Here is a 19,771-nt window from a genome sequence, read left to right as displayed (position 1 = left end):
GTCCTGTACACCTCACAAAATGGGTAAGAATCAAGTGAGATAAAGTATGCATGTGCTTTATAAACCATAAAATCATAGAAATGTGAGTTATCACTATTAATAATTTTATATTTTCATTATCTAAGAATTAATTTTTTTAAGAAAACCCAAATTTCATTTTGACTAATATCTCATCTTACCTATTTTCTTTTTCTGTTGTCGACCAGCTGACTCTGTTATTGTTTCCTTCTTCTTTTCCACTGTAAACAACATAGTAACACAGTAAAAATTAACTGGATTATACTAAAGAAACAAAGGATGCTTTATCACAGCTGAACCAATGAAAGAAGCTTGCAAGAAAGTTACACACTGACTGATTATGGTCATGATTAAGTTAACTGGTCCGCTGTCATAGATACTGATGGTAAAAGGTAGATACAATATTCTAAGAATGAAACAACAATTATAAGCATCATTAATCAAATACCCATAAAGAATTGTATTGATATAATCATAATGAAAACAGACCATCAGCTGAGGATGATTACCTTAGCTAGTTTCAAAGCACAATTTTCAAATTTCTATTCTCTCAGATAACTAGGGTTCATTGTAATTCCATTTTCTTATGACAGAAGGTAGAAATTTATTCACTCAGTTATTGGCTGCCTAAATAACTCTAAGCAGATGAAAAAAAATATGATCCCTACCTTCTAAAGAATAATCTAGTCAGGGGAAATAATCAAATGACAATTAGAGTAATGTGACAAGATAGTTATACGCACACTGCAGGAAAATCAGGAGAGCCAAAAAAGCTAAGACCAGCCAGACGCAGTGGCTCACACCTACAACCCCAGCACTTTGGGAGGCCTAGGCGGGCAGATCACCTGAGGTCAGGAGTTTGAGACCAGCCTGGCCAACATATAGTGAAACCCCGTCTCTACTAAAAAAAAATACAAAAATTAGCTGGGTGTAGTGGCATATGCCTATAATTCCAGCTACTTGGGAAGCTGAGGCAGGAGAATCACTTGAATCCAGGAGGTGGAGGTTGCAGTGAGTTTAGATCACACCACTCTACTCCAGTCTGGGCAATAGAGCGAGACTCTGTTTCTCAAAAAAAAAAAAAAAAAAAAAAAAACCAATTTTTCTGATGCATTTCAATTACTATCATGATTACATAACAATAAGCTTTTGAAAAAGAAATAGTGGGCTGGGTGCAGCGGCTCACACCTGTAATTCCAGCACTTTGGAAGGCCGAGGTGGGCGGATCGTGAGGTCAAGAGATTGAGATTATCCTGGCCAACATGGTGAAAACCCATCTCTACTAAAAATACAAAATTTAGCTGGGCATGGTGGCGTGTGCCTGTAGTCCCAGCTACTTGGGAGGCAGAGGCAAGAGAATCGCTTGAACCCGGAAGGCAGAAGTTGCAGTGAGCCAAGATCTCGCCACTGCACTCCAGCCTGGCGACAGAGCGAGACCCCATCTCAAAAAATAAAAAAAAGAAAGAAAAAGAAATAGTGTAATGTATTTATATTATATTTACCATCTTTAATCACCTGTAAATGGACTAGGGATATGTCAAAAATTACCTTTACTTAGTTTATTTATATTATCTGTTACCCATATTATCTTAGTATACTAATAGCAAACAGTACGGTATAGGTACCATTTCTAAAACCTACATTAAAGAGAATTAGCAGGTAGAACTCTTTCCCTTAGTACATGAAGTTTGTCCCTGAATTCTAAAAGCAAAATTGGTATCACTGCTTTATCCAAGAATTGTAAAATTCAACTTGACTCCAATATTGCAAATGAAATTTAAAAGGCTGGCCAAAATAAAATATGTGTTTTGTGTATTTGTGTGTGTGTGTGTGTGTGTGTGTGTGTGTGTGTTCTGGAAGACTAAGTAACAGATACTGTTCTAGGTAAATAGAAAGGTAAGATACAGGCCAGGCATGGTGGCTCAAACCTGTAATCCCAGCACTCTGGTAGGTTGAAGTGGGAAGACTGCTTGAGCCCAGGAGTTTGGGATCAGCCTGGGCAACATGGCAAGACTCTGTCTCTATAAAAAATTGAAAAATTAGCCGAGTGTGGTGGCACATGCCTATAGTCCCAGCTACTCAGGAGGCTGAGGCAGGAGGAGCTCCTGAGCCCAGGAGCTTGAGGCTGCAGTGAGCTGTGTTCACTTCACTGCACTCCAGCCTATGCGAGAGCGAGACCCTGTCGCCAAAATAAAATAAAACAAAACATCATGTACATGGAAAGAGAAAGATTTTGAATGAACATACTAGTGAGAGATCATAAAAGAAAAATGTCAAATTTCACATTTTAAAATGTTATAAAAATAACATTTTATGTCGGGTGCAGTGGCTCAGTTCTGAAAGCCCAGCACTTTGAGAGGCCAAGATGGGAAGATCATTTCAGTTCAGGAGTTCGAGATCAGCATGGGCAACACGGTGAAACCTCGTCTCTACCAAAACTACAAAAATCAGCCGGCCATGGTGGTGCACTCCTGTGGTCCCAGCTACTCAGGAGGCTAAGATGAGAGGATCATGGAAGCCCAGGAAGTCAAGACTGCAGTGAGCCATGATTGGGCCACTGCACTCCAACCTGGGTGACAGAGTGAAACCCTGTCTCAAAAAAAAATAATAATAATAATAAACATTTTTATTAAAATGTTATAAGGATGACATTTTAAAAGACAAAATGGACAGAAAACACTTAATGTTTTGTTCTTTATCATTGTTATTAAACAAAGAAACAAAAATATTTCTTTCCCACCCCAGAAGGACTATAACACAACTACTTGGCATTTAACCATGACTGCATAGAAAACAGGGCAATAAAAAGACAGAAGGCTAGAGAATAGAAACATAAGACAATTCCATAAACATTAGTCTGGTCTTCTAGCAGACCAGATTGAGACTAGATAAATTGTTTTTAGGGATAAATTAATCTAATGTTTTTCAAACTTCATGAGGTTGTGATGAAACCTTGGTGTGTGGATATTTATTCATCAGAATCTCACCTGACAACAAGAAGTAGAAATGTCAGAGTTGACAAAAATAAAAGATGTCTACTATGAAACACATTTCTGTCCATGATCTGTATTCCTGCATTCTAAATTCCAGAGTTCTGCCAAACAGTTTATAAATTATTCTAAAAGATTTATCCTATTTTACCATAAACAACAGAAATACCTCATACTTCACAGCAATTTATACTTAGTAAGTGCTCTCAAATAAACAACTGTGTTACAAGAATCAAGTTATATATACTGTATTTTAATCTTTTTCATTTATTGAAGTATCCTTTCATTAGTATATATTATAATAGTAACACAATAAAAGAAGACCTACTGATATTTAGAATACCAGTGACCACCTGAGTCAACCAACTCACTACCTTTAAGAAAGCATTTTCTTTTGTTAAAAGCAGCTCAGTAGGACTGCTTTTTGGACACCAGTATTCTTCTAAAAATGCCAAGGACCAGATCAGCACAAGCAAAGTAACCTATATCAAATTCTGATTCAAACCTCTTTATATTTTTGATATTCTTCAAAAACCCTACAAGCTTCCCTTGCTTAAATTCATACTACGTTCTGAATACAAAGTATCAGAAGGAATTCTGTATTTGCAATTAAGACATTTGTTCAAAGAGGAAATTTACCTTATATTTTTCCTTTTTAATATTCCTCATGCTAAATATAATAGTTGTGCATTTGATTATACATTCCAGAAGACAGAATTTGTGGCCGCTCATTTCATATTGTACTTACTACAGTAAACTAAACACATAGCAAGCAATCAAATATGTCGATTGATCATATAAATAAAAATAATACATGCTTACTGAGTTTTGGTAGATTATCCAGAGTAGAGGACCTAAGACCACAAGAAATGCCATGAGTCATTCCAATCATCAACCTACCTCATACTTACCTTCAAAGGAAGCATATGAAGAAATTATAGTAAAATTGCAACTACAGATGTGTAAACTGGCAAATGTATTACTTTGTTTCGTTTTTGTTAGAGATTGGGTCTCACTCTGTCACCTAGGCTGGAATGCAGTGGCCCAATCTCCCCTCTCTGCTCACTGCAAACCCCGCCTCCTGAGCTCAAGCAATCCTCCCACCTCAGCCTCCCAAGTAGTTGGGACCACACACACATGCCACCATGTCAGGCTAATTTTTTGTACGTTTTGTAGAGATGGGGTTTTGCCATGTTGCCCAGGCTGGTCTTGAACTCCTGAGCTCAAGCAATCTACCTGCCTCAGCCTCCCAAAGTGCTGGGATTACAGGCGTAAGCCACTGCACCTGGCCTCAACTGTATTACTTTGAATTGCAGTGTACAGTGAAGGAGACTTTTCATTTATTTCTATAAAGTAAATAATTAAAGACAAGGCAATATTGTAGATACCAGTGAAGCTCAAAATCTATAAGGCAAATCCATATTATATAAATATTTAAGGTATAAGAATATTCAAACCAATTTGAAGCTAAATTTGTTTTGTATTTCATAAAACTACTCAATGATATAAATGACATGAAGAAATGTATACAGGGATGCCATTGCATGCTGCCAACTAGCATAGGATCATAGCAGAACAATTTTTCACAAAGAATATATGTGATGTTATGCTACACAGATAATTTATTAAATACACATTTATCAAGTATCTAATATGTGCCAGGCACTGCATTAGGTACTGTGGATACAATGGCCTTTGTCCTCATAGCAATTACAGTTTTGTTGAGGAGAGAGACATTACCCTGATGACCATAATCATATATAGGTAAAACTGCAATTGTGACAACCACTCTAAGGAGAGGTATGTGGATAAATCATAAACTACGATAGGAAGATTTGGCCCTGTCTGGGAGACTGGATAAGGCTTTGAGATCTGAAGAATGAGTAGGAGTTTACTAAACAAAATGAGAAGGGAAACTTATCGCAGGTAGGAGGAACAACAGATACAAAGTGCCTGTAGTAGGAAACCATAAGACTAGCCCAGAGGACAGAAAAAAGGCATGAATGAATAGAGAATAGGGAGCAAGAGAGAATATGATACAAGATGTAGCCAGGAGAAGGGAGGGTGGTACTGTGCTGTGCTGGACCTTACAGGCCACATGTTTATCCTAAAGCAATGTGAAGAAATTGAAAGGTTTTAAGAAAGACAAGTAACATAATCAGATTTGTGTTTTAAAAAATTACCCTAGATGCATTATAGGGGGCAAATTTGAGTGGCTGCAGATGGACCAGAGAGGAGGTTACTGCAGCAGATTAAATGAAATATAATAGAAGTTTAGACTAGGTGGTGATGGGAGAAATGGAGAGATGTGAAATGATCTGAAAACTATTCAGGAAAACAACAATAAGGCTTGGTAATGGACTGCATATATGGGGTAAAAGAAGAAAGCATTCAAGTCAACAAATGTTTGTTAAACATTTACTATGTGCCAGTCAGTGTTCTAGGTAAACAGGATACATAGGTAAACAACAACAAAGAACCGTGTCCTAGTGGAGTTTTCATTCTAGCAGGTAGAAATATACAATAAACAATAACATGATAAATAAGTAAATCATATAGTATATTAGAAAGTAATAAAAGCAACAGAAAAAATAGAACAGGGTAAGGAATATTAGGAGTAGGGGAGATGGGCAGGTTGCAGTTTTATTTTATTTTATTTTTATTTTTTTTGAGACAAGAGTCTTGCACTGTTGGCCAAGGTGGAGTGCAGTGATGCAATCTCGGCTCACTGCAACCTCCGCCTCCCAGGTTGAAGCAATTCTCCTGCCTCAGCCTCCCAGGTAGCTGGGATTACAGGCATGTGCCACCATGCCCAGCTAATTTTTGTATTTTTAGTGGAGACGGGGTTTCACTATGTTGGTCAGGCTGGTCTCGAAGGCCTGACCTCGTGATCCACCTACCTCAGCCTCCCAAAGTGCTGGGATTACAGGCCTGAGCCACCGCGCCCCGCCTTGCAGTTTTAAATAGAGTGGCCAACTTAAGAGTCAGAGGCGATGTTGGAACAAAGATTTGAAGAAGGTAATAGGATTAGCCCAGCACATATTGTAGGGAAGAACATTTCTAAGCAGAAGGAATCACCACTAGAAAGGTCCCAGCACAAGAGTATGGCTAGTATGTGTAAAGAACAGCAAGCTGGACAGTGTGGGTGAAGCAGGGTAAGTGAGAAGAAAGAATATCAGAATGGTAAAAAGGAAGCATCTGTAGGATGCTGGCTTTTCTGCTGAGTGAAAGGGACATGATCAAATAGGCTTTTAAAAAGATTATTCTGGCTGTCATCTTGAGAACAGACTTCAGGGAGACAGGAACACTTGTTGGAGACTACTGCAATAATCCATGCAAAAGATCATGGTGCTTAGACCACAGTGGTTAACACTGGAGCTAATGAAAAGTGGTCAGATTCTGGATATCGGACGCTTTCTGAACCTTTACTGGTTTGGGGTGTTTCTTCAAAAAGGAAACCCAACGGTATCTGCAGACAGACTAGATGTGGGTTGTAAGAAGAGTAAAAGATAACTACACAAGAATTATGGCCTGAGCAAGTGGAAGGACAGAAATGCCATTGACCAAGATAAAGAAGGCTACAAATGACACAGGCTTAGACATGAGGAACAAGTATTCAATTTGGGACGTGTTGGGATTGAGCTGTCCACCAAACATTCTAGCTGACATAACAAATTGATGTGTGGATATATGAATCTTGTATTAAGAAGAGAGGGCCACAGACATAAATTTGGGAGTCACTGGCCAATACAGCCACAAGATAAGTTCACCAAGGAAGTGAATGTAGAGAAAAAAACTAAATTTTGTGTCACTCCCAACAACGGGAGGTCAAGAAATGAAACCATCAAGTAAACTGCAGAAGAATGATCAGTAAAGGCTGGGCACTGTGGTTCATGCCTGTAATCCCAGCACTTTGGGAGGCCTAGCCAGGAGGATCGCTTGAGCCCAGGAGTTTGAGATCAGCCCTGGCAACAGAACAAGACCTCATCTCTCCAAAATATTAGCCAGTCATGGTGGTGTGCATCTGTAGTCCCAGCTACTCAGAAGTCTGAGGCAGGAGGATCGCTTAAGCCTGGGAGGTCCAGGCTGCAATGAGCTCTGAGGGGTGACAGAGTGAGACCCTGTCTCAAAAAATAAATAAATAAATAAAAAATAAAAAAAGGATGACTAGTAAGATGGAGAGCAGCAAAACCGAAAGTATGGTGTCCTGGAGCCAAATTAATAAAGCATATCAAGGTTTCTGGCTTACACTACTGGAAGCATGGAGGTACCCATCACCAAGATAGGGAAATCCTGGAAGAATATCATGTTTGTGAAGGTAAAGATAACGAGTTTGGCCTAGATATGCTGAGGTACATAATCAACACTGAGTAAATTAAGGAACAGTAAGCTGTAATTTTAAAAGCCTGAGTCTGGTCTCTAATTCTTTGTTTGCTCTGTGACGTAAGTTGTCATTATCATCCTGAGGCTCAATTTTCTTTCCTATGACATGGAGGTAATATTTATACGAGTAACCACAAATGGTTGCTGTGTAAATCAAATATGGTAGTTTAAGAAAAAAAACTTCAAACCCCTATGAAGATATAAGAAAAAGTCACAGAATACAGAAAGTTGTAGGAATTCTAAGAAACAAAAGTTATATTTAATCCTTATAAGGAAAAAAAGAAGAGAGAAAACTAAATCAGGCCTATAAGGAACCATTCACCCTGTACCTTTAGCTGAGTCCTGTGGAATTCCTGCTTTATTTCAAAGGTAACAAACCCTTCTTGTTTTTAATCTTTTCCTTAAACATCTCTTCAACTTTCTAACCCAACTGAAACTCGGCTTATCTCTGAAGACACCACTTACCTTGACACCAGTCATAATGACATATCATCCTCCAAACATGCCTTAAATGTTAAGATTTCCATATTTTTGCTCACATGTTATTTCTTTACCTGGAATTTCCCCATTTCATTCTCTATCCAAATTCTAACTATCCACAAGGAACTGCAAGGCCATCAGCATTATGAAGGCTACCATGGTTCCTCACAACTGAATGAAGCCTCTTCTTCTTTTTTTTTTAAAGACAAGTCTCACTCTATTGCCCAGGAGGCAGTGTAGTGACACCATCGTGGCCCACTGTAGCCTCAATCTCCTGGGCTCAAGGGATCCTCATGCCTCAGTCTCCCAAATAGCTGGGATTATAGGTGTGTACCACCATACCCAGCAAATTTTTTCTGTAGGGACGAGGTCTCCCTATGTTGCCCAGGCTGGTCTCAAACCCCTAAGTTCAGTCCTGCCTCAGCCTTCCAAAGTGCTGGGATTAACAGGAGTAAGCCACTGCGCCAGGCTGAACCTCTTCTTTGGAACCACCACAGCACATAACATGTATCTGCTACGCCCCTCACTTCCCTCTAGTTGGTATTACACATTTTGCATAAAAGTCTTCTATTTCTAAATAGGCTTCAAGTCAGGTTCATCTTTGTATCAGTTGGTGCTCTTAAAATATTTATTGTGAACATGGACTTAATGAGCTTGACGTGTTGAAATTATTTCTAATGTGTTGCCATACTCACATTTTTTACTCTGTTTTTCCACTTCTGCCTTCAGTCTCTTGTACTTGTCTGTCCTGTAAACCAGGACCCAGGTTATGCCTAAAACATTAAAAGCAACATGTTAATAGAGAAATGACTGGAATGATCACAACAAACAAAGTGGTTACTGTTGGAGAAGGAGGAATTCCAACTTTTCGCTTTGTATTTACCCATAGTTAACTTTTTTCAAAGGCTAATACAACTGACTCTTCAGCCAAAACAACAGTAACATGATGTGAAGGTGTCTCCACAAATACGCAAGTGAAATCTACCTGAGACCAAAGAAAACTCGGTAATCGACTCCATACTCCCCTCCTGCTCCTGTTCACGAGTTGCCCAGAGATTCCCTGAAGTAGAGTAGATGAGCCTCTCAAGCAAGTAAGGCTCGCGATCTTTCCCCTGGTGGCACAAGGGACCCCGGGGCCCTTCCTCCCGGGGACTGATCAAACGTCTGAGAAATACCCGCTCTCACCCTCTGCGAGCAGAGCCGTGCACACAGAGATAAAAACGATGAGGAGAGTGTCCGCGAACATAGTGCTCATCTCGCACCTTCGTCTCTGCACTCCCACCCGCCAGGGGGAAAGCGCTCTAAAGCCAGGAAAAGTGAAGCGAAAACGGCTTCCGTAGACTCCGCCACCACCGAGTAACAGACCAACTCTGACAGCCCGAAGATCGCACTTCCGCTTCCGGGGCATAGCACCGGAAAGGCTCCTAACGGAGAACGGTGTGGCCACGAGAATCTAGAGGAAACCAACCCGCAAGTCATTGGAGCTGAAGGGCTGGTAGTCAGGCCGAATCTCGCGAGAATTGGAACTATTTCAGAGTCAGAGCAGGATAGTGGCGGCGGCAAACTTTGCCTGGTAGTTTTTACTGATTGGGGTGCTGGCGCGCGCCTTTTTCTCGGCCAGAATCCAGTTATTGGGATAGTCTTGGCTTCTACCTCAGCCCCACTTCTGTGGTCGTAATATTAGTTTAGCTTGGGTTTGCCGTGAAGTAAGAAGACTGACTTCCGCAAACGTACGGAACGACTGGGTGTAGGTGCCAGGGCATGGACGTGAAGCTGGAGCCGCGAAATGAGTTAGTTGTGGGCCGCTGGCCTCAAGGAGCGAACGTCAGCGCGAAGAGGAGAAGCTTGTGCATACGCTCTGATAAGGGTTTTAATAGAGGTATTACCACAGTGCTGCGTGACACGGTTGAGAGGGTGGTCAGAAGAAGCTAATGAAAGGAATTGAAGCAGTGCCTTAGGGGAGTAGGAGTGCTTTTGGAGATAGCAAAGGACTTTCTAGGCAAAGTGGAAGTCAAAGCACGGATGCCTGAAAATTCATAGTGTGATAGTGCAGTGAGTAATGTATCTAGAGAAGGGGTCTTAAACCCAGATGCCTAGACTGGCGAGAGAATATAAATTATCTTATGCAAGCTGAGCCTAAACAAATGGTGGAAGGTACTACGATGGATAAGTGAGCATTAAGTTCATCTGAAAGGAGAATTTGATACCCAAATCCAACCCATTTCTCTAGGAGAATGAGCACCCAGTTTCTGAGATGTCTTCGTTTCTCAGGAAAATCCAGAAATCCTGGGTTTTATGTGAAACTTAATTTATAAGTGTTGCTAACTAATTAAAATTCAAAAATGCCTCAGCAGCGTGGTTTCAGCCATTGTAGACGGTTTCAGCTTTTTCACACTGGGGTGTGTGTGTGTATGTGTGAAAACCTGGAAGCTGGCTGAGCTGTATCCTCTTGTACTTCCTATCATTGGTGTTTTTTTGTTTGTTTGAGATGGAGTTTCACTCTTGTTGCCCAGGTGGAGTGCAATGGCACAATCTCGGCTCACTGCAACCTCTGCCTCCGGGTTCAAGCCATTCTCCTGCCTCAGCCTCCCGAGTAGCTGGGACTACAGGTGCCCGTCCCCACGCCCGGCTAATTTTTTGTATTTTTAGTAGAGATGGGGTTTTGCCATGTTGGCCAGGCTGTTCTTGAACTCCTGACCTCAGATCCACCCACTTCGGCCTCCCAAAGTGCTGGGAATACAGGCGTGAGCCACCGTGGCCGGCCCTCATTGGTTCTTTTAAACTCTACTGCACTTAAATATATAATTCTCCTAAACACTACTTTTGACCTTTTTTTAGCTTTATGTGCATTTCTTATCTCCTAGACTTAGCAACAGAGACCCTGTCTCCTTTTTAAGAAACATTATTGAGCTTCTACTATATGTCAAGAACTGTGGTAGGCACTGTAGGGTCAAAAGGATGGTTAAGAGAATATTCCTGACTTCTAAGGGCCCAGGGAGATTATATAATATAATAAGATTATAGGTATTATAGAGGTATTCTTAAAATGTTGAGGGGGTGCAGATGAAAACAAGATTTATTCTTCCTGGGGAGTTGGAAAGGTTTCAAAAAGATCATATTTGAGCTAGACCTTTATTTGAGCAGTTCAGACAAGGATAGGTTTTTATTCACCTTTGTATCACCCAAGGTAAGTCTGAGATAACAATAAGAGCATGATCTTGGAAATCAGACCTGATTTTAAATTCTTGCTCTGCCACTTACTTGACAGCAGTCCTAGAACCTATTGTTTAGCATCTTTGAGCCTTCAAAATGGTGGTAACATCAGCTATGAAGACTGGATGAGGAAAAGTATATTATAAAGCATTTCAAGCAGTGCTTGGCACACACAATTCATCAAATTCAACATGCTATTCATTGTAAGACGCATCATTATTTTATCTACTACTAAAGAGGAAAAAATAACTAATTAAACCATGACACACCATTGATTGTAAGAAGAATCCCATTCAGAGATGTTAAAATATGAAAAAATAAGAAAATATGAAATATATTAATAAGCAGTTAAGTTATTCCTGTGTAAATGTTTACAACCATGGACTGCTAGGATACACTTCCTTTTCTAGGGTAATGATGTCATGACACTATGCCCCTTGTTTAAGAACAGTGCTGGAAGTCGGGCGCGGTGGCTCACGCCTGCAATCCCAGCACTTTGGGAGGCTGAGGCGGGCGGATCACGAGGTCAGGAGATTGAGACCATCCTGGTTAACACGGTGAAACCCCGTCTCTACTAAAAATACAAAAAAATTAGCTGGTCGTGGTGGCGGGCGCCTGTAGTCCCAGCTACTCGGGAGGCTGAGGCAGGAGAATGGCGCGAACCTGGGAGGCGGAGTTTGCAGTGAGCCGAGATCGCGCCACTGCACTCCAGCCTGGGCGACAGAGCAAGACTCTGTCTCAAAAAAAAAAAGAAAAAAAAAAAAAAAAAAAGGAACAGTGCTAGAGACAAGTTCAGATAACATCTTTTCTAGATTCTACTAGTTTTCTTTGTTATATTCCCAAATTCTCTAAGCTCTTAGTTGTACTATCTAATTTTTAGATTTCAAAGCTTTCCCCATGAGGACTGCTCTCCCAAAGCTCACTGACCTCCTCCAATCTCTAGTACAATAGGAAGACTTTTGTCCCGGGACTTAATTTTACTATTCTCTTGAAACCACATTTTTGTTTCTAGTTTATACTTGATGTTGTGGTACATCTTCAAGTAACTTTCTGTGAAAGGTGAATGGGAGCTAAGCCTGTTCTTACATTATTAGTAGAATTAGTAATAATAATACTGTTGTTGCTTTGGGGTTGTGTTTTGTTTTCTAGAGACAGGGTCTCACTTTGTTGCCCAGGCTCGGTCTCGAACTCCAGGGCTCAAAGCAGTCCTCCTGCTTCAGCCTCCCAAAGTGTTGGGATTACAGGCATGAGCCACAATGCCCAGCCAATACTGTGCTTCATTTTTATTTATTTATTTATTTAATTTATTTTTGAGATGGAATCTCACTCTGTCGCCCACGCTGGAGTGCAGTGGCACAATTTTAGTTCACTGCAACCTCTGCCTCCTGGGTTCAGCGATTCTCCTGCCTTAGCCTCCGGAGTACCTGGGTTTACAGGCATGCACCACCGTGCCCAGCTAATTTTTGTATTTTTAGTAGAGACAGCGTTTCACCTTTTTGGCCAGGCTGGTCTTGATCTCCTGACCTCAAGTGATCCACCCACCTCGGTCTCCCAAAGTGCTGGGATTACAGGCATGAGCCACCGCGCCCAGCCCAATACTGTTCTTTAAATACACATATAATACTAAGCTAGGCATTGTAAAAGATTATAAGAGAATTATAAATACCTGCTTACACTCTGACATTTGAAACAATATGAACTTTACGTTTCAATTTTAGCCCCACTGCATGTAAGCTACCTTATTTTAGCGAGTTACTTAATTTATCTGAGCCTCATTGTTTTAAATCTGTAAAGTATAAGTAAAAATATCTACCTTCAGGAATTACCGTGAGGTTTGTATAGGGCTGGGAACAAAGTTCTGGAGTCAGACTACTTGTATTCAAATCCTGGCTTCTCCATTTAACTACATGTGCAGTTTTAGGCAAATTACTTCACCATACCATCCTTGGTTTTTCTGGAATGTAAAATGTCATAATAGTATGTAAATTTAAAGGATTTTATTTTTAAAAAAATATGTAAGGAAAGTGTTTAGAAGGTACATGGTCTGTCTGTGGATATACCAGAATCAATCCATTGTGTTCTTTTCCCCAAAGTCCAATATTCCCTTGTTCTCTTAATGAGTAGCACCACCATCTAACTGGTTTTCAAGCCAAAAGTAAGGGAACTATCTTCAGTAACTCCCTCTTTATCTCACGTTTACTTTGCAAGTTCCATGGATTTCCCCCTTTTCATATCTTTTTACACATCTTTCAGTCCCCTCTACTACACTTCAATTCAGTTCATCATTATCTCCACTCGTATTACAGCTTTCTAACTGGTCTCCAATTGTATACCCAATTCTGTCCCCTTCAGGCCATTCTTCTCATTTAGGCAGTAGTGATCTTTGTCAAATACAAAGATGACTGGGTGTGGAAGATTGGGAAGAAGAAGGAATTGGGGGGCAGCTCGCAGATTTTTTTCTTAGATACCTGAATAAATTCATATCAGAGAAAACAGGAGAGGAATCAGGTTTTTAGGAGAAGATTTTTTTTTTTTCCTACTGGGCTAGCAGGACTAGATGAAGACCTTCAGAAACCCTGGGCACTGAGAAGATCATAAGGTCTCTTCCCAAATATAATTAAAAATAAAATACTAAGGTGAAATATATTTTAATTATTATTTTTGAAAACTTATTTTTTCCAAATGTTTTCCCTCGAGTCTGTGCATGTGTGCCCTAAATACATGTTTCATCGGCTAGTTGGATAATCCTGTACTGTTGTGTTTTCTTTTAGAGATGGAATCTCGCTGTGTCACCCAGGCTGGAATGCAGTGACTCGATCATAACTCACTATGACCTCGAACTCCCAGGCTAAAGCAGTCCTCAAGCAATCCTTCCACCTCAGCCTTCTGAGTAGCTGGGAGTAGCTGATTAACTAATGTGTGCCACCACGCCCAGCTAATTTGTGTATGTGTGTGCACACGTGTAGAGCTAGGGGTCTTGCTATGTTGCTCAGGCTAGTCTTGAACTCCTGGCCTCAAGCAGTCTTCTTGCCTTGACCTCTCAAACCAGTGGGACTGTAGGTGTGAGCCATTGCTCCTGGCTGAGCACTGTTTTTTTTTAGGACAGACTGTATTCATTGTTGCAATCTTCAGCTTTTGGAACATCGTCTAGGACAGAGAAGCTGCACAATATGTATTTATCGAATGAGTGAATGATACTTTTGGGAGAGAAGACAGTGGGTTGGAGAAATATTTTGGAAGAATTGGAAATTTTAGGTGGACCTTGAAGAAAGGGTAAAATTCAATTAGGACACAAGCAGTGATCAAAAGCATTGAGTTGGGAACAAAGTGGTAGGATGTGGGAGTTAGTATGTAGTAAAAACAACTAAAATATAGAAAGAGATTATGTGTTTAATAGAAATAGGATTGACTAAAGTGAATCCACGTTGTATCTGTAAGAGGTCCATCGTTGAACTTTATTTTTTTTTGTTTTGTTTTTGAGACAGGGTCTCACTCTGTTATCTAGGCTGGAGTGTGGTGGCACAATCTCAGCTCACTGCAGCCTCAGCCTCCCAGGTTCAAGTGATTCTCCTGCTTCAGCCTCCCATGTAGGGATTACAGGCCTGCACCACCACACCTGGCTAATTTTTGTATTTTTAGTACAGACAGGATTTCACCATGTTGGCCAGGCTGGTCTCGAACTCCTGACTTCAAGTGATCCACCCGCCTCGGCCTTCCAGAGTGCTGGGATTACAGGCCTGAGCCACTGCACCCAGCCACCTGTATTTATTTTTGAGACAGGGTCTTGTTCTGTCGCCTTGGCTGGAGTGCAGTGGTGCAATCATGGCTCACTGCAGCCTTGACTTCCCAGGCTCAATGAATAGCTGGGACTACAGGTGTGCACCACCATACCCGGCTAATTTTTGTATTTCTTGTAGAGATGGTGTTTCGCCATCTTGCCCAAGCTGGTCTCAAACTCCTGGCCTCAAGTGATCCACCTGTCTAGGCCTCCTACAGTGCTGGGATTACAGGGTTGAGCCACCACACCCAGCCTCATGGTTGAACTTTAGGAGAGCTGTACATCTCCTCCTTATAATACATGCAAAACTTCATGTGTCCATTTTTTTCTGAGTTGAAGTTTCATAGTTTTCATCCAATTCTCAAAGGTGTTTATAAACCAATAAAGGTTAAGAATCATGTGCATTTGAAAGACTAATAGAAAGGCTTAAGCTTAATGCTGTAGCAAATTAGTCTTCAAAAGTTTTCTACCATAGCATTCATTAGGAACAGAAGAGGGGGAATGAGACCCTAAGATTTAGAGATGAAGTCTGAAACTTAGGACTTTATATTTATCTGAACATCATATGTAAATTTTACTATTATGGGACTGGTATTAATGCTTCCTTATAAAAATATATTTAGCCTCATCAGTGATCAGGGAACCATATTTGGGACCAGTCTGTTCAGTTGGCAAAAATTAAAAAGGCCATCATATCAGAAAGGAGAAGGTAAAATGATTTGTTCACAGACAACATGATCTTTTATGTACAAAACCCTAAAGATTCCACCCAAAAAACCCTGTTAGAACTAAAAAACAAAGTTGCAGGATGCAAAACCACACAAAATTTAGTTGCATTTCGATGTAAAATTTAAAAAGGAAATCTTAAAAATTCCATTTACAACAGCATCAGAACTAAAATACTTGTGAATAAATTTAACCAAAGAGGCAAGACTTGTACACTGACAACTACAAACATTGCTGAATGAAATTAAAGAATACACAAATAAGTGGAATGACGCACTGTGTTCATAGATTGAAACAGTTAATATTAAGATGTTGATACTACTCAAAGTGATCTACAGATTCATTATGTAATCCCTGTCAAAATCCCAGTGACATTTTTTCAGAAATAGAAAAATTCATCCTAAAATGTATATGAAAACTCAGAGTACCCCAAATAGCCAAACAATTTTGCAAGAGAACAAAGTTGAAGGTCTCATGCTTCCTGATTTCAAAATTTAACTATAAAGCTACAGTAATCAAAACACTGTAGTCCTAGCATAAAGACAGACATATAGAATAAAGAACCCAGAACTAAACCCTCACATATATGGTCAATTGATTTTTGACAAGGTTGTCAAGACCAGTCAATCAATGGAGAAAGGATATTCAGTTTTCTCCATTTTTACATGTGGATATCCAGTTTTCCCAACACCATGTATTTAAAAGATAAATAACCTAAATGATAAATCTAAATGTCTAAAAAATAAACAATCTAAAAATATCCAGTTTTTTTTGGGTCAGGTGCAGTGGCTTACGCCTGTAATCCCAACACTTCGGGAGGCCAAGGTGGGCAGATCATTTGAGGTCGGGAGTTCGAGACTAGCCTGGCCAACATGGTGAAACCCCATCTCTACTATAAATGCAAAAATTATCTGGGTGTGGTAGCGGGCACCTGTAATCCCAGCTACTCGAGAGCCAGAGGCTCGAGAATCGCTTGAACCCGAGAGGCTGAGGTTGCAGTGAGCCAAGATCGTGCCACTGCATTCCAGTTGGGGTGACAGAGCGAGACTGACTCAAAAAAAAAAAAAAAAATCCAGTTTTCCCAACAGCATTTATCTTTTCAATAAATGGTGTATTTTGCATGTGGATAATCCAGTTTTCCCAACACGATTTATCTTTAAGATAGCCACATGCAAAATTAACTCAAAATGGATCAAAGACTTAAATGAAAGTGCTAAAACTCTTCGATGAAAACAGGAAAACCTTCATGACATTGGATTTGGCAATGATTTATTGAATATAACACCAGAAGCAAAGGCAACAAAAAATAAATTGGACTTTATCAAAATTAAAAATGTTTATTCATCAAAGGACACAACAGAGTGAAAAGGAAACTCATGGAATGGGAGAAATATTTACAAAGCATATATCTGGTAAGGGATTAAAATCCATTATAAATACATTTTAAAATCCTTCAACTCACCAAATAAAATCCCAATTCAAAAATGGGCAAAGGACTTAAACAAAGGTTTCTCCAAAGAAGATAAACAAATGGCTGATAAGCCCATGAAAAGATGGTCAACATAACTAATTAGGGAATTGCAAAACAAACCACTTCACACTCATTAGGATGGCAGTTATTTAAAAAAAAAAACAGGGCCAGGCGCAGTGGCTCATGCCTGTAATCCCAGCACTTTGGGAGGCCGAGGCGGGTGTATCACGAGGTTGGGAGTTCAAGACCAGCATGAACAACATGGTGAAACCCTGTCTGTACTAAAAATACAAAAATTAGGTGTGGTGGTGTATGCCTGTAATCCCAGCTTCTCAGGAAGCTGAAGCAGGAGAATCACTTGAACACAGGAGGTGGAGGTTGCAGTGAGCCGAGATCATGCCACTGCACTCTAGCCTGGGCGACAGACCGAGACTCCATCTCAGAAAAAAAAAAAAAAAAAAGTATTAGTGAGGAAGTGAAGAAAGTCAACCCCTTGTGCATTGCTGGGATGAATATAAAACGATACAGTCGGGATGGGAAATCAGTATGGTTGTTCCTCAAAAAATTAAACCTAAGGTTGGGCACAGTGGCTCACGCTTGTAATCCCTGCACTTCGGGAGGCTGAGGCAGGTGGATCTTGTGAGCCCAAAAGTTTGAGATCATCCTGGGCAACATGGCAAAACCCTGTCTCTAGAAAAAGTACAAAAATTAGCCAGGTGTAATAGTACATGCCTGTAGTTCCAGCTACTCAGGAGGCTGAGGTGGGAGGATCACCTGTGCCCAGGAGGTTGAGGCTGCAGTGAGCCATAAGCATGCCACTGCACTAAATAAAGAATTACCATAGGATCCAGCAATTCCACTTCTAGTATCTACCAAAAGAATTGAAAGCAGGGACTTCAACAGATATTTATACATCCATGTTCATGGCAGCATTATTCACAGTAGCCAAAAGGTGGAAGTATCCCAAGGGTCCATCAATGGATGAATGGATAAAATAATATGGTATATACATACAATGGGATATCATTCTGCCTTGAGAAATTCTGACGTGTTATAACATGGATGAACTTTGAAGATACACTAAGTGAGATAAGCTAGCCACAAAAGAACAAATAGTGTATGATTTCTCTAATACCAGAAGTAAACCAAAAGTATCCAAGACAGGTCTCAATCCATTTAGGAAGTTTATTTTGACAGGGCTAAGGATGTACCTGTAATACAGCCTCAAGTGGTCCCAAGGTGGTCAGGGTACAGCTTGCTTTTATACGTTTTAGAGAGTCATGAGACATCAATCAATACATGTAAGATGTACATTGGTTTAATCTGGAAAGGCAGGAACACTTGAAGCTGAGGCTTCCAGGTCATAGGTAGATTAAAAAAAATTTTTTATTATACTTTTAGGGTACATGTGCACAACATGCAGGTTTGTTACGTATGTATACATGTGCCATGTTGGTGTGCTGCACCCATTAACTCGTCATTTAACATTAGGTATATCTCCCAGTGCTATCCCTCCCCCTCCCCCCACCCCACAACAGGCCCCAGTGTGTGATGTTCCCCTTCCTCTGTCCATGTGTTCTCATTGTTCAATTCCCACCTATGAGTGAGAACATGCAGTGTTTGGTTTTTTATCCTTGCGATAGTTTGCTGAGAATGATGGTTTCCAGCTTCATCCATGTCCCTACAAAGGACATGAACTCATCATTTTTTATGGCTGCATAGTATTCCATGGTGTATATGTGCCACATTTTCTTAATCCAGTCTATCATTGTTGGACATTTGGGTTGGTTCCAAGTCTTTGCTATTGTGAATAGTGCCGCAATAAACATACATGTGCACGTGTCTTTATAGCAGCATGTTTTATAATCCTTTGGGTATATACCCAGTAATGGGATGGCTGGGTCAAATGGTATTTCTAGTTCTAGATCCCTGAAGAATCGCCACACTGACTTCCACAATGGTTGAACTAGAGTCCCACCAACGTGTAAAAGTGTTCCTATTTCTCCACATCCTCTCCAGCACCTGTTGTTTCCTGACTTTTTAATGATCGCCATTCTAACTGGTGTGAGATGGTATCTCATTGTGGGTTTGATTTGCATTTCTCTGATGGCCAGTGATGATGAGCATTTTTTCATGTGTCTATTGGTTGCATAAATGTCTTCTTTTGAGAAGTGTCTGTTCATATCCTTCTCCCACTTTTTGATGGGGTTGTTTGTTTTTTTCTTGTAAACTTATTGGAGTTCATTGTAGATTCTGGATATTAGCCCTTTGTCAGATAAGTAGATTGCAAAAATCTTCTCCCATTCTGTAGATTGCCTGTTTACTCTGATGGTAGTTTCTTTTGCTGTGCAGAAGCTCTTTAGTTTAATTAGATCCCATTTATCTAGTTTGGCTTTTGTTGCCATTGCTTTTGGTGTTTTAGACATGAAGTCCTTGCCCATGCCTATGTCCTGAATGGTATTGCCTAGGTTTTCTTCTAGGGTTTTTATGGTTTCAGGTCTAACATTTAAGTCTTTAGTCCATCGTGAATTAATTTTTGTATAAGGTATAAGGAAGGGATCCAGTTTCAGCTTTCTACATATGGCTAGCCAGTTTTCCCAGCACCATTTATAAAATAGGGAATCCTTTCCCCATTTCTTATTTTTGTCAGGTTTGTCAAAGATCAGATGGTTGTAGATATGTGGCATTATTTCTGAGGGCTCTGTTCTGTTC

The 19,771-nt window shown here is 40.3% G+C and overlaps 1 protein-coding gene and 1 long non-coding RNA gene across 3 annotated transcripts in view; one reads left to right on the top strand and one right to left on the bottom strand.

Moving 5' to 3' along the window:
• TMCO1 (transmembrane and coiled-coil domains 1) overlaps positions 1-11,404 on the bottom strand; it is a 43,722-nt gene extending 32,318 nt beyond the window's left edge. The window contains exons 1-3 of one of the 2 annotated variants that reach the window (XM_009436990.5): positions 9,134-11,404; positions 8,567-8,644; positions 180-239 (exon numbers count right to left, since the gene is read on the bottom strand). In XM_009436990.5, the coding sequence (XP_009435265.1) occupies positions 180-239; positions 8,567-8,644; positions 9,134-9,350 (355 nt within the window). In that variant the 5' untranslated portion in view covers positions 9,351-11,404. Of the gene's footprint in view, positions 1-179; positions 240-8,566; positions 8,645-9,056 lie in introns of both variants that reach the window. The other variant, XM_524948.8, reaches the window with a different exon arrangement.
• LOC134808608 (uncharacterized) lies at positions 9,387-16,346 on the top strand. Its single transcript, XR_010151931.1, has 2 exons — positions 9,387-9,750; positions 13,856-16,346. It is a non-coding gene; the product is annotated as an uncharacterized LOC134808608 (long non-coding RNA).
• The last annotated feature ends 3,425 nt before the right edge of the window (positions 16,347-19,771 follow it).

The sequence above is a fragment of the Pan troglodytes genome, chromosome 1, assembly GCF_028858775.2.
Source record: "Pan troglodytes isolate AG18354 chromosome 1, NHGRI_mPanTro3-v2.0_pri, whole genome shotgun sequence".
NCBI lineage: Eukaryota > Metazoa > Chordata > Mammalia > Primates > Hominidae > Pan > Pan troglodytes.
This window is presented reverse-complemented; position numbering and strand designations above follow the sequence as displayed.